The following is a 14,587-nucleotide window of genomic DNA, read 5'->3' on the forward strand; positions in this document are numbered from 1 at the left end:
ATTAAAACATTGACTAAGTTCACATGCCATGCCTGTGCTAGGCACTGTGTTTGTAATTACATAAGCAAAGGCACATGAACTATTTAGGAGCTCATAATTAAACATAGAAACAGAGATATAAAAGCAGATTTAATATCAGGCTGATGAAACACTCAAAATAACAGATTAAAACAAAACTTTATGGGTACATAGAAGGAAAAAAGATATTTTAACAAATAGCTGGGAATTAAACTTGGTAGTTTACATGCCTCATAGTTTAACAGTGTCTACCTTCTTTGCCCATCTCTACTTTAAACTTTAAGCATGTCAACAACATCAGAAGTTAATATTCATAAATACAAGAGATTTCTCTTTGATCCTTTCTGGAAGAGTAGAATTTGATTTTCTTCTAAAAATAAGTGAAACCTTTATAAATGGCAACACAGGTGAACTACTTAGTTGAAGAAAATCTAACAATATATTTGGAAAATTATTTGAAGAATGAAAGAATTATAGGAAGAAAAGAGGTATGGCAAGGGAAAGTGTGGGACCACATATATGGAAAAGTGGCTAATGCCAAAAGTGAACAACTTCAGTCCAAACTTGAAGAATGCTGATTTAATTCTATGTGCTATGATGAAATACCAAAGGTTTGAATAAACCAACAGAACATGCTTATAAAAAAATTTGTCTCAAAGAACAAACAGAAAAATCCATTAATAGCAGACCAATTTAAGACCAGGAAAAAATATTTTACCTAATTTGCCAAATGTTTGCATGTTTATTCATATGAAGTTCAATATATATTTTTGAAAAGCAGTAACAGCTTGAAGTAGTTGAGATTTAATTTCTGTTAAATTTATTTTAAGAATTTCAAGGGGCTAGGGATGCAGTTCAGTGGTGGAGTACTTGCCCAGCATGCCCCAAACCCTGTGTTCAATCCCCAGCATCACAAATACAAAAAGGAATTTCAAAAACACAGATATGAACAATATTATATTTGCTTATGTTAGCAAATGCATAAAAAATTAAAATAATTCAATACTTCAACATCCTCTTATATTCTATGGCTATTTATATTCTGCTAAATGAAGAAAGATCAAATGAAGAAAAATTAATTGCAGTAACACAAAAGTATCTTAAAGTATAAAGCCAAAAAAGCAAGAAGAAAACAACGGTGCTTAGTTAATATCCTACACTTGTTAAGGTAAATGTTGTGTTTTACTTTGTTTTTGACCTTAGTATAAAAGGTCTTACACCATCTGGCCCCAAACCACTTTCCATCTTTATTTTCTAAAAAGGGAGCCGATAGGACTGGGGCTCAGTGATAAAGTGCCTGGCATGTGTGGGGCATTGAGTTTGATCCTCAGCATGACATAAAAATAAATAAATAAAATAAAGATAGTATGTCCATCTACAACTTAAAAAAAAATTAAAAATAAAAAAAAAGTGAGCGCACATTTCTCTGACCCTTAGAGTATTTTCTGCATTCTTACTGCCATGACTTTATAATGTTTTCCCACCATTTTTTTGTAGCCATATATATAGTAAGATAAAGCTTAGTCCTCATCTTCCTAATGAAGTCTTTAACTGTCTTAATTTCTGTATCTATTAGGTTCTTGTGAACATGTGCTAACTTCATACTCTGTTACATGGCTCCCAAAATGTGATGTGTCTAGCAAGCATTTACAAGTTAAATTCAAACTAAAGAAAAAGAAAATTTAATACAAATAGGAAATGCAACCCAATTTGTCTTCATATAATATTAAATGAATATTCAAACAAGACCAAATATAAACCTGTGAACTTACCCCATTTAGGCTGCCTAAATCTTTCACCAAATGCTCATCTGTAGAGGCATCATAATTGATTACAGCATGTTGCTTATCCACACTGCGAGACTGAAAGGAATTTTTCTTAAGTTAATAAATACAACAAAATACTAGAATAAATACCAAACAAAAGATGTTTGGCTAGGATCTAACGTTAATAGTATAATAGGAAAACACTAAAGTAAAGTGGTTTAAGTGTTATTATACAACACAAATTTACCATCACTCCCTGAAGACAAAAATAGCCAAATTTTTAAAACATTCTTTCTACAATTATGTTATAATTTTCAAAAAAAATAAATCAGCTGGCTTTGTTGGATATATCAAATTACAATCCTTTTATAATTTAAAACTGCTATAAGGAAATCATGTGAATTAATGTTTTTTATGTATCTTACTGCTAAAAAGTTTACTCTTTAAAAAATTGTACTCTCTGTGTAATAAGAATTGTAATGCATTCCGCTGTCATATATAAATTAAAACATAAAAAAATAATTTTTACTCTTAATACTAAAAATTATAAATTACATAAGGAATTTAAAGAAAAGGGAACATAAAGGGATAATTTTCTGAATAAAATTATTCTCACTTAAAATGAGATTCTAAAACTGGTTCATGGGTGAGCTCTAAGAGTAAAAAAAAAAACTAAAAATGAGAGAAATTGCAATGACAAACTATGTTTTTTGAAAGTGGCTTTGAAGCATCCTTTAAGGTATACACACATACACACACCACAGCTTAGTGAGTTGTCTACAGATGGAAGTATCTGAACAATGTACTAAGAGCCTGTGAAAACTGTTACTGAAAGAAAGAATTTATCAGTAAAGGCACAGGAAGAGTCAGAGAACTGATGAATCTGAACTCAATAACCATTACAGAGCAACTGCACAAAACTATGCATATAAAAGCAAAAGTGCTATCAAAACTTGGGAAGAGATATGACTTCCAGTTTCTAGTCTAATATGTGAAGAACTTGGAAGCCATCCTTTCAAACCTCACAGAAAGAAAAATGTTGAACAAAGTAAAAATCAAAATTAATCCTAAATCAGGCACAATGTCGCACACTTGTAATACCAATGACCTAGGAGGCTGAGGCAAGAGGACCCCAAGTTCAAAGCCAGCCTTAGCAACTTAGGTCCTAGGCCACTTAGTGAGAACCTGCAACAAAGATTGATAGATAGATAGATAGATAGATAGATAGATAGATAAAATAAAATTTTTTAAAAAGGGCTGTGGCTGTGGCTAAGTAGTTAAGCACCTTGGGTTAAATTCCTGGGATAGGGGAAAAAAAATCTTAAAAGCTGAAGTAGTGGCACATGTCTCTAGTTCCACCTAGTGAGGAGGCTGAGGTGGAAGGATAACTTGAGCTCATGAGTTCAGGACCTGCTTGTACAATAAAGCAAGATCCCCATCTCAAACAAAAATAAACAAAAAATCACCTTAGTTTCATCAGAGGGCAAACTACCATTAGATAGACAAGCAAATACAGAGAAAAAATAGCTTTCCAGGAGTAGAACTCACAGCTGGAACTAACACTAGTAAGAAAACTTAAAGGTTAAGGAATTAATAGTTTAAAAACTGGAATTCTACACTCTTCTACCATTTCTTATGATGGTAGTAAATAAATGAACCCCTACAATAATAGAAAAGACATAAAACATAAGAGAACAGAGACCACTGAATTGAGCCATCTTTCCAACTCTGGGTGTTCGGAAGAAAGGGAGATATTACATAGGACCAAGGGGGAAGGGGGATCTTGTTTATTTATTTAATAAATAAAGTGGCAATTTTTTCAAGAGTAGTCTTATGAATTCACCTGTGTAACTCTTAAAATAGCCAATTTAAAGAAAGGCAAAATTTTTATATTTCAGTTATCAAATATATTCAAGGTATCGATTGTGGTTCAGTATCCACCATAAGAATTAGGGCAGAATAGCAAGATTATATAGTATACTAGTCTAGTGAGTAATCAAGAAAAAGAGAGTATAAAGGATATGTTATTGCATCTAACCATATGAATAATAAAACCATTTTCATTTCCAGATGATCATATTCACATCTCCTCTAAATTACACTAAACAGAGAGAAGGTATACTATAATTTTCACAACCCATTTAGATATTTCAATAAATATTTAATAATAATCATTCAGAAACAATTTAAGTTATAATAAAGACTGCTTACTTCATCAAGTCTCTGATACTAATGGAAAAACCTTAGCTGATCCAGTTGTAAATCACAAAGATAATTTTTAAAAATTTGTTCTAATTTGTTATGACAGTGGAATGTGATTCAATTCATACGACACATATAAAGCACAATTTTTCATGTCTCTGGTTGTACACAAAGTGGAGTCACACCATTCATGTCTTCATACGTATACTTAGGGTAACAATGTCCATCTCATTCTACCATCTTTTCTATTCCTATGCTCACTCCTTTCCTCTCCTTCCCCTTTGCCCTATCTAAAGTTCATCTATTCATCCCCATTATGAATCAGCATTCAAATATCAGAGAAAACATTTGGCATTTGGTTTTGGGGGATTGGCTTACTTCACTTAGCATTACATTCTCCAACTCCATCCATTTATCTACAAATGCCATGATTTTATTCACAAAGACAATCAATTTTGACAGGGCCTTTATTCCTGTCATAATATGCTTCTAGAAAGAATGAAAGGACTGGGGTTCTAGCTCAGTGTTAGAGTGCTTGCCTTGCAAGAGTGATGCAGTGGGTTTGATCCTCAGCACAACATAAAAAAATAAATAAAGATATTGTGTCCATCTACAACTAAAAAAAAAAAAAAATTAAATGTAAAACTATCCATTTACTGTCTACTTGCCATACTGTCCCTTATAAAAGTCTATGCCTCCTTCCTCTTGACTTTTACTTCTTATAAAGACCTTCTTCCCAAGGCTATGCAGTGTACTCTTTAAAGTGTGCCTTACTTTAAATTCCTCTTTGTTCTAAAGTTCTTCATAGATGGGTTATCTCCCATTATCTTCCTTTAACTCAAATTTGGCTTTTCCTCTTAGAAAACTAATTCCACTGCATTCTTTTAATATGAATGCTACCCTTCTCCCAAATCCCACATCCTGTTTTTTTGGTTTTGATTTGTTTTGTTTTTAAATGGGAGTCAAAAGTCTTCCAATTTACTATTGTGGCTTCCATATCATGACTTATTCCCTTCAATGAAAAACCCTTTACTTTTTTGTAATATAAAGGTCCAATTATATTACAGAGTTAGTGAGTGGTCAAGAAAAACTAAGGAAATAGTATGTTACTAACATAAAAACAGATACATTGACCAGTGAAACAGAATGGAGAGCCCAGGAATAAATCTGAACATGTACAGTCAACTATTTTTGAGAATGGTACCAAGAGGACAAAAGGAAAAGATCATGACTTCAACAAATGGTGCTGGAAAAGTGGATTTCTACACACAGAAGAATGAAACTGCACCCTATTGTACATCATATGCAAAAATTGAACAGATATAAATGTAAGTTAAGAAACTATAAAATTCTTAGAAGGGAATATAGGGGAGAAGGTCCTGGACATTCGCTTTGGCAATGATTTTTGAATATCATAACAATAGCTCAGGTCACAAAATCAAAAATAAATAAATGGGACCACAACACACTAAAAGTCTTCTCACAGCAAAGTAATCAATCAACAAAATTAAATGGCAGTTTATGATTAGGAAAACATATTTGCAAACTATGTATTTGTTAAGAGGTTAATATTCAAACTTTAAAAAGAATTCATACAACTCAAAGTGGAAACAGAACTCAATTAAAAAATGGGCTAAAGACTTGAATATGCATTTTTCCAAAAAAGACACAAAAATGGCCAACAGATATATGAAAAGGTGTTCAACATCATTAATCATTATGAAAATACAAATCAAAACCACTGAGACCACCGCCTCATATCCTTTAAGATATTGTCAAGGCTGTGCAAAAAGAATCTGTATGTTGTTGGTAGGAATGTATTTTGCTATAGCCATATGGAAAACAGTGTGGAGGTTTCAAAAGAAATTAAAAATAGAACTAACATATGACCCAACAATTCTTCTGGGCTTATACCCAAAAGAAATGAAATCACTTATCAGAACATTTGGCCGATTTTTGGGGATTGGCTTATTTTGCTCAGCATGATATTCTCCAACTCCATTCATTTACCTGCAAACCCCATAATTTTATTCTCTTTTAATGATGAGTATATTGTGTATATATACCACAGTTTCTTTTATCCATTTATCTATTGAAGGGCATCTAGGTTGATGCTGATCCATAATGGGGAGGGGGGGCATGGGAAAAATGAAGGAACTTTGATTGGGCAAAGGGGAGGGAAGAGAGGGAAGGGGTATGGGGGCAGGAAAGATGGTGGAATGAGATGGACATGATTACCCTAGGTACATGTACACATAGGGTGTGACGCTACATCATGTACAACCAGAGAAATGAAAAGTTGTGCTGCAATTGTGTACAATGAATCAAAATGCATTCTGCTGTCTTATATACATAATTTAAATAAATAAATAAATTTTTAAAAATAAAAAATATGAAGTCACACACTATGCTCAAAACTCATAAGACTAATACTGTTAAGATTAGACTGATAAGACTCATAAGACTAATACTTTTAAATTTCCCCTAATTTATCCATGGATTTAATGGAATCCTAATAAAAATTCCAGCAGGAAAAAAAAAAGAAATGAAATCACCACTTTGTAAAGATATCTGCATGTTCATGTATATATATATATATATATATATATATATATATATATATATATATATAAAAGAATGAGCTCTTGACATTTGCCCCAACATGGATGATGAGCCTGGCAGATATTATGCTAAATGAAATAAGTCAGACACAGAAAAATATTACATGACTTTTACTCATATGTGGACTCTTAAACATGTATACACACACACACACACAAAAAAAAAGTGGTTACCAAGGACTGAAGACAGGGGCTAGAAGATGGGAAGATACCAGTCGGAGAATACAAAATAGTAGATATGTAAAATTAAATTAACATGTTTAGACACCTAATGCACAACATGAGGACTATGGGTAATTAAATTGTACCGTTTATGAAATTCATTTTTAAATGAGTAGATTTTAGCTGCTCTTATCACAAAAACAGAAATATGGCTAACTATATTAGAGGATAAATACATTAATTACTATCTGCATATAACCTACACCACGTGGTAAAACTTAAATATACATAATAGAACTTATTTTTTAAAAATATCAACAATTTCTATTCTCAAACTACTAGTAGGTATCATAATAAGCATATTTAAAAGAAGCAGTAAAACTAATATCCCTGAAGTATCCATGATTAAAATTCAAATTTACTACATGCTAGGCTAATTATACAAATTATTTACAAGTCTTATTTTTAAAATGTCTAATATGAAACCTCCTACTTAGAAATAAACTTTTCTATTTTGAGCTCTCAGTTATCAAAATGCAATCCTCAAGATGTAGAACTTATTTTTAGATAATGCAGGGATGGAAAATAATTGCACTCATAACTAGAGTTAAAAGAGAGAATCAGAAAGTTCAAATCTAAATACTATTGTTCTCTAAAAGAGTAGGAAAATATTTTATGCTAATTTCAAGTCCTGAGTAGACACAATACCTGCAACATGAGCTCACAGTCATCTCTTCCAACAAAAATCATTTCTCGTGGCAGCCTGTGGCGAGTGCCTCCACTGCTCACCAAAAACCAGGATGTTAAGCTCATTTTCTGCTTAGCTTCTAAGTCTTTGGCAAAGCTACGTCATCCTGCAGAGACAAGAAAAACATATATTTTGACATTTTTAGTTTTAGTATCTATTCACCAAAGCCTATACATAAGCATAAGAATAGAACTGCATTCATAAACAATATATAACAAATTTTCACCAGTGAAGTAAGTCCACAAACTCCTGAAAGTCCACAAACTCCTGAAAGAACTGAATTAAAAACAAAGAGATTGAGCCAGGCCTGGAGGGACGCAGCTATAGTCTCAGATGGTCAGGAGACTAAGACAAGAAGATTGCTTAAGCTCAAGAGTTCAAAACCAGCCTGGCAAACACAGTCAGACCATTGTCTTTTAAAGAGGGCAGGGGTTGAGGGGTGTCGGGAGGAGATAAAAGAGGGTCATTAAGTAGGTGGTCAACTAGTAGACACTTACACTCCTTGTTTTAGTCAACCAAAAGACCTGATAAGAACAATTTTAAGGAGGAAAAGCTTATTTTGGTGCTCACAGCTTCAGAGGTCTCATTGGAGGACTCATTCAGAGGACTCCATTCCTCAGGGCCCCATAGCAAGGCAGAACCTCATGGTAGAAGAGTGGCAGAGGAAAGTAGTAGGGGATATGGTGCCAGGAAGCAAAGAGAGAAACTTCATTTGTCAGATACAAAATAGATATACCCCAAAGTCATGCCCCCAGTGAACTACCTCCTCTAGCCACTCTTCACCTGCCTTCAGTTACCACTGCTTGGTGTAAGACTTTCATAACCCAATCATTTCACCTCTAAATCTTCTTTTATTGTCTCAGACATAAGCTTTTGGGAGACCTCATCCAAATCATAACTCTCCTAAAAGGCTTTAGAATAGCTTATAAAGGTCTATAATCCTTATATAAATACTAACATTAGTACAATGTTAATATCAGAAATCAGCAATACTGTACAAATAAATGTCTTATCTATGAATGGTTTCACAAAATGAATGCACCTTATATCTGACGAAGAACTAATTATGGATGCCAAAGAAATTGCTTCTTTGACTATCAAGTATAGGACACTGAATTCAATTTCAAAAATATGCAATTTCGGTTGCTCTTTCCTCACACATATTTTACTTTCTTAATATATTTCCTTTTTGTTCTTGGAACCCTTTTATACTTAAAAAAAAAAAAAAGATGGACCCCTAAGAGTATTGAGTATAACACATATCCTCTTCCTGGAGACAACTACCATACTTAAGTATACAGTGTAAGTCTATGTGTATTTCTATTTAGTCATTAGAATATTAAAAAGATGTGACTCAAGAGTCAAGAGTTAATAAAATTAACGTTTTTTCTGTTTTGATAAGGACATTCTTAAGGAAAACAGCCTTTAAAAAAAACATGTAAATATGTGTATTATCTCTATATTAAACATACATATTATTTATAATATTAGAAAATAAATTAACATATTTATTTTCACTTTAAAATAATAATAATGGGCCAATTTCATTTAAAAATGCTAATATTTCTATGAAAACATAAACTATATACCAAAGCAAAAGTAATTACAGTGAGAAGGATAGCAATATTTTCCACTTCACAAATCTCTTTAATGTCTGGCTTAATAAAAGATTCCCATATATGCTTTGCCTTCATAGCACTGCAATCTATTGTTTATCCAGACATACATAAAGAAAACCTGGCTTCACAGCGATAAACAAGTGGAATGGGGACATGTATTTTAAGTCTTCTCAAATAATTATAGATTGTTTCTTAAAATACCACATTGAAACTTTATAAGTGGTGGTTTTCTTGAAAGTTATTTGCAATATGGAATATGAATTTGCATCAAGGAACCTTTTATGCTGTTACATAAAAATCTACCTTTTACTTTGATGGGATTTTGCAACCCCATACATTGGTCCTTTGGAAAATTCCTTGTTTCCAGAAGAATGCAGGTTTTACAAATGTTGGCATGTTTTATTATACTATTTTATAACACAATCATTAATATCATCACCCATCTCAACAGAAAATTCTTTAAATATTAGACAGCTGTTAAGCTCATAGCAGCTGAATTCTTAAATTCTAATTTTCTCTTGATAGCTTCAATTTTATTATTGCAAAAAAAAAGGATCTTTATCACTTCATTTCCTTGAGACCCACTTTGTCTGACAAATACCCAAGTCTACAAAACTATAATTTGTCAGTGTGTAAAGTAAAAGTGTTCTATGAAACCAAGTACCTAGGTTCAGCTCATACAATAATACTACGATGATACTTAAGTGTACAATGTAGGTCTTTATGTGTATTTCTATTTAGTCATTCAGAATATTAAAAAGATGTGATTCAAGGATCAAGAGTTAATAAAATTAAAATTAACATTTTTTTCTGTTTTGACAAGGACATTCTTAAGTGCAAATAGCCTTAAAAAAAGAATTACAAATATACAGCAATGATGACTACAACAACTACTAGTACACTCTAGTGTCATTACCTTGATATATGTATGCTAAGGAACCATCAAACTTTATCGCCATTCTTTTTGTAAATCTCAGTACAACAAAAAAGGCAAATAATGCTTTGATATCATGATGAAAAATGTTTTGACTCTAAAGACCCTTAAAAGGATTTGAGGAATTCCCAGAAGCTTGTGGATTGAGCTTTAAGAACGACTGTTCTGGAGGATGTGGCTTTAACAGTTAAGGATATAAACCTTGGAGTTAGATTGGCAGATAAGTCTGAATCTTGGCTCTACTACTTTCTATTTTGCATGAACTTGGACAAGTTATATCATCTTATTTTCCTGAGTTTTCTCATCTATAAATGAGAATAGTGATAGGATCTACTCAAGCTTTTACTTAGGAATAAAAAGAACAATACTTATAAATATTTTACCATAAAATGGATTTTGTACTACACTTGAATTAAAAGTAAGCTATGCTAGCCTTTTCAACAAATGGTGTGAGAAAACTGGTAATCCATAGAATGAAACTTGACTCCTATCTCTCAGCCAGCACAAAAGTCAACTCAAAGCAGATCAAAACCCTAGAAATTAAATCAGAAATTCTACATCTGCTAGAAGAAAATGTAGGCCCAACACTCCAATGTCTTGGCACAGGAACCAACCTCCTTAAGACTCCTAAAAGTACAGGAAATAAAACCAAAAATCAATAAGTGGGATACCATCAAATTTAAAAGTTTATGCACAGCAAAGGAAACATGATTGTGAAGAAAGAATGTACAGAATGGGAGAAAATATTTGCCACCTCCTCCTTAGATAGGGCATTAATACCCAGAATGTACAAAGAACTCAAAAAACTTTAACACCAACCCCCCCAAAATAACTCAATTCTTCATCATTCAGCTTAGCAACAAAATTCCTTAACAAGACACCTAAAGCACAAGAAGCAAACTCAAGAATCAACAAATGATATAGTATCAAACTAAAAAACTTCTTCATAGTAAAGGGAACAATCAAGAACATGAAGAGAGAATGTACAGAACGGGAGAAAATCTTTGCCCTCTGCACTTCATGTAGAGCATTAATCTCCAGGATATATAAATAACTCAAAAAAAGCACCACATAAAAATATATAAATAAAACAAAGGAATTGTGTCCAACTACAACTAAAAAATAAATATTAAAAAAAACTACATGGTGATTTCATCTCAGAATGGCAATTATCAAGTAACAATAAATGTTGATGAGGATATGGGGGAAAAGGTACACTCATACATACATTGTTGGTGGGACTCCAAATTAGTGCAACCATTGTGGAAAGCAGAATGGAGATTCTTCAGAAAACTTGGAATGGAATCACCATTTGAACCAGTAATCCCACTCCTCAGAATATACCCAAAGGATTTAAAATCAGCACACTATAGTATTGCTCCAATCAATATTTATAGCAGCTTCATTCACATAAGCATAAGGCTCTACATTTAATCCCCAGTACAGGGGGGAAAAAGAGAAATATGACAAGTGTTGGTAAAAATATAGAAAAATAATCCTTGTTGATTAATGGTAAAGATGTAAAATAGTGCAGTCACTGTGGTTTCTCAAAAAACAGAATTTATATGTGATCCTACAATTTCACTCCTAGGTCTATACTAAAAGCACAGATGCAAACAAATGTTGTTACACCAATGTTTATAAAAACATCATTCATAATAGGCAAAGGTACAAACAACCCAAGCATCCTTCAAAAGATAAACTATAAACAAAACATGGCATATTTACATAATGGCTATTATTTGATCATAAAAAGAAATGAAACTCTGATATAGGCTACAGCATGATGAACAATGAAAACATTATGGTAAGTGAAAAAAAGCCAAGCACAAAAAGACAAATATTACATGATTCTGCAGCATCAAAAATAGGCAAATTCACTAAGATAGCAAGTAGAATAAAGGTTACAAGCAAATATACTAGGAGGGGGATGGACATTTACTATTCAAAGAGGAGAGTTTCTGTTTGGGAACATGAAAATTTCTACAAGTAGCAATGTTGGTTTCACATTGTGAATGTTAAAATCACTGAATTGTATAGTTTCGATAAATTTCATGGTAACATATCCAGTAGTTCCCTCTTTATAAGGTTTCACTTTCCACAGTTTTGTTTACACACAGTTTGAGTGCAGAAAATTTCAGTACTTTATAAGTTTTAATTGCAAACAGTTCTTTGTAATATAATGAAATCTTGTATCCTCCTCTCCATCTTACCCAATGCCTTACTTGCTCCATGTATACATCACACACCTTGTTCTACATCATCAAAAATGTATGGTGTCAAGGTGCCAAAAACATACACTAGAGAAAAAACAGCCTTTTTAACAAATGGTGATGGGAATATTGGAAATCCATATGTAGAAGAATGAAACCAGACCCTTATATCTCAGTATGTACAAAAATCAACTCAAAATGAAGCAAAGACCTAGGAATTAGACTAGAAACTATACAACTCCTAGAAAAAAACATAGGTCAGTACTCCAACATATAGACACAGGCAACAACTTTCTCACTAGGACCCACAAAGCTCAGGAAATACACAGGAATAAGTAGGAGAAAATCTATGCTAGCTATTCTTCTGACAAAGGATTAATACGGAGAATATAAAAAGAACTCAAAAAACCTAACACCAAAAATCAAAAAAAAAAACCTTAACAACCAAAAATCAAATAATCCAATTAATAAAAGGGCAAGTGAATTAAACAGACACTTCTCAAAGAATACAAATGGCCAACAAATACATGGAAAAATGTTTAACATCATGAGCAGCTAGGGAAATGCAAATCAAAGCTACACTTAGATTTCATCTCACACTATTCAGAATGGCCGTGATCAAGAATACAAATAATAATATATCCTGGAGAGTACAAGGGGAAAAAAGGGATCACTTTTACACTGTTGGGGTGGCATTATAAATTTGTGCAATCACTATGGAAATCAGCTATACTACTCCGTGGTATTTATTCTAAAGAATTTAAGTCATCCCACTATAGTGATATATGCATACCCATGTTTACAGCAGCGTAATTCGCAAGAGCCAAACTGTGAAACCAGCGTAGGTGTTCATCAATGGATGATGTATAAAGAAAATTTGGCATATATATCAAGGGAGTTTTCACACTTAAAGAAAAATGAGTATGTCTTTGAAGGAAAATGGATAGAACTAGAGAACATTACATTAAGTGAAATAAGTTAAACTCAGAAATTCAAGGGTCATATGTTTTCTTTCACATAGGAAGGTAGAGAGGAAAAATAAATGTGGGGGTGGTTCTCATGGAAATCAAAGGGAAATCAAAGAGGAAAGGGCTAAGGTGATAAAGGTATGAGAGGTGGAGAGGGAAAGGAAAATGCTAAGGAGTGACATTGACCAATATTATTTTGTGTGCAAGTACACAACAAATCCCACCATATGCACAATTATAATACATACACCAATAAAAAGTGGGGAAGAAATTAAAAAAAGGTCAGGCTGGGGTTATGGCTCAGCAGTAGAGCACTTGACTGTCACATGTAAAGCACAGGGCTCAATCCTCAGGATCACATAAAAACAAATAAAGGTATTGTGTCGATCTACAACTAAAAAAAAATTTAAAAACATAGATATTAAAATAAAATAAAAATTCAATTCTAGGCCACAGCGTATTCTGCAACTGCTGCCCCATCTTAGGATGTGACCCACCTCCATCTTAGGAACATTGCCACTGCTACCATAATCATCTCAAGACACAGCATACTCAATCTTGGTACACCAGCAGGGGCCTGGAGGCCCAGTGCTCAGTTGCCTGAAGTTTTGCCATCACCTCTGGCATCTTAGGACACAGCCACCTCATCTGGGGACACCAACCAGGTCCTAGAGCTACATTATTAACGTGACTGACTGCAAGTTTTATCACACCAGAGACTCCTGCTGGGTGTTCCAGTAGCCAACATCTTGCTACAGAGGCAGGAGAAAGCCAGCTCTCTAGCTTTGCAGACTTGCAGAGATGAATGGGGCTGGCTATAGCAGGGTTAGAAGGTAGGAAGTAGATCTGAGGGCATCTTGCTCTTGGTTAACTGACCCAGTCATCTCATGCCCACAGGGTTCCTGGGGCCCAATAGAACTGACACTTGCTGGGCCTTGGCACCATCCCAGTCCAGTATCTACAGATCCCCTAGTCCTGCCAGGTCCGGAATCAGTCTGGCATCCAACAGGGCCCTCTGGCACCCCAGTCCCCAACCTCTTAATCTCTCCCTACCTCACCACCCCCCACCCCAGCACCTGGTCCTGATACTACCAATGCAGAGCAGCTCTTTGCAACCACCGCACAGGTCCCAGTGCTCAGCCCTCAGGACTACCTGGGAGAGAAGTGCCTGATGTCTTAATAGGAGATATTTGGTTTAAGGCTGTATATTGTTTGCACTGAGTACTGTTAATGTGATCTCCCCCTTAAAAGAGAGATACTAGAAACCTTTAGGGACACTAAGTCTGAAGGGTAGAAACTGTGGTACCTCAGATCTACATTGCTAGATGAGAAGACA

General features: G+C 33.8%; 1 protein-coding gene across 1 annotated transcript in view; it reads right to left on the minus strand.

Annotated features, from left to right (window-relative positions):
• Positions 1 to 14,587, minus strand: part of Cep170 (centrosomal protein 170) — a 118,036-nt gene that overhangs the window by 82,988 nt on the left and 20,461 nt on the right. Inside the window, exons 2-3 of the mRNA XM_026390736.2 lie at positions 7,478 to 7,623; positions 1,791 to 1,880 (exon numbers count right to left, since the gene is read on the minus strand). Coding sequence (XP_026246521.2) covers positions 1,791 to 1,880; positions 7,478 to 7,582 — 195 coding nt within the window. The 5' untranslated portion in view covers positions 7,583 to 7,623. The remainder of the gene's footprint in view (positions 1 to 1,790; positions 1,881 to 7,477; positions 7,624 to 14,587) is intronic.

This window comes from Urocitellus parryii, chromosome 9 (genome assembly GCF_045843805.1).
Source record: "Urocitellus parryii isolate mUroPar1 chromosome 9, mUroPar1.hap1, whole genome shotgun sequence".
NCBI classification, from domain to species: domain Eukaryota; kingdom Metazoa; phylum Chordata; class Mammalia; order Rodentia; family Sciuridae; genus Urocitellus; species Urocitellus parryii.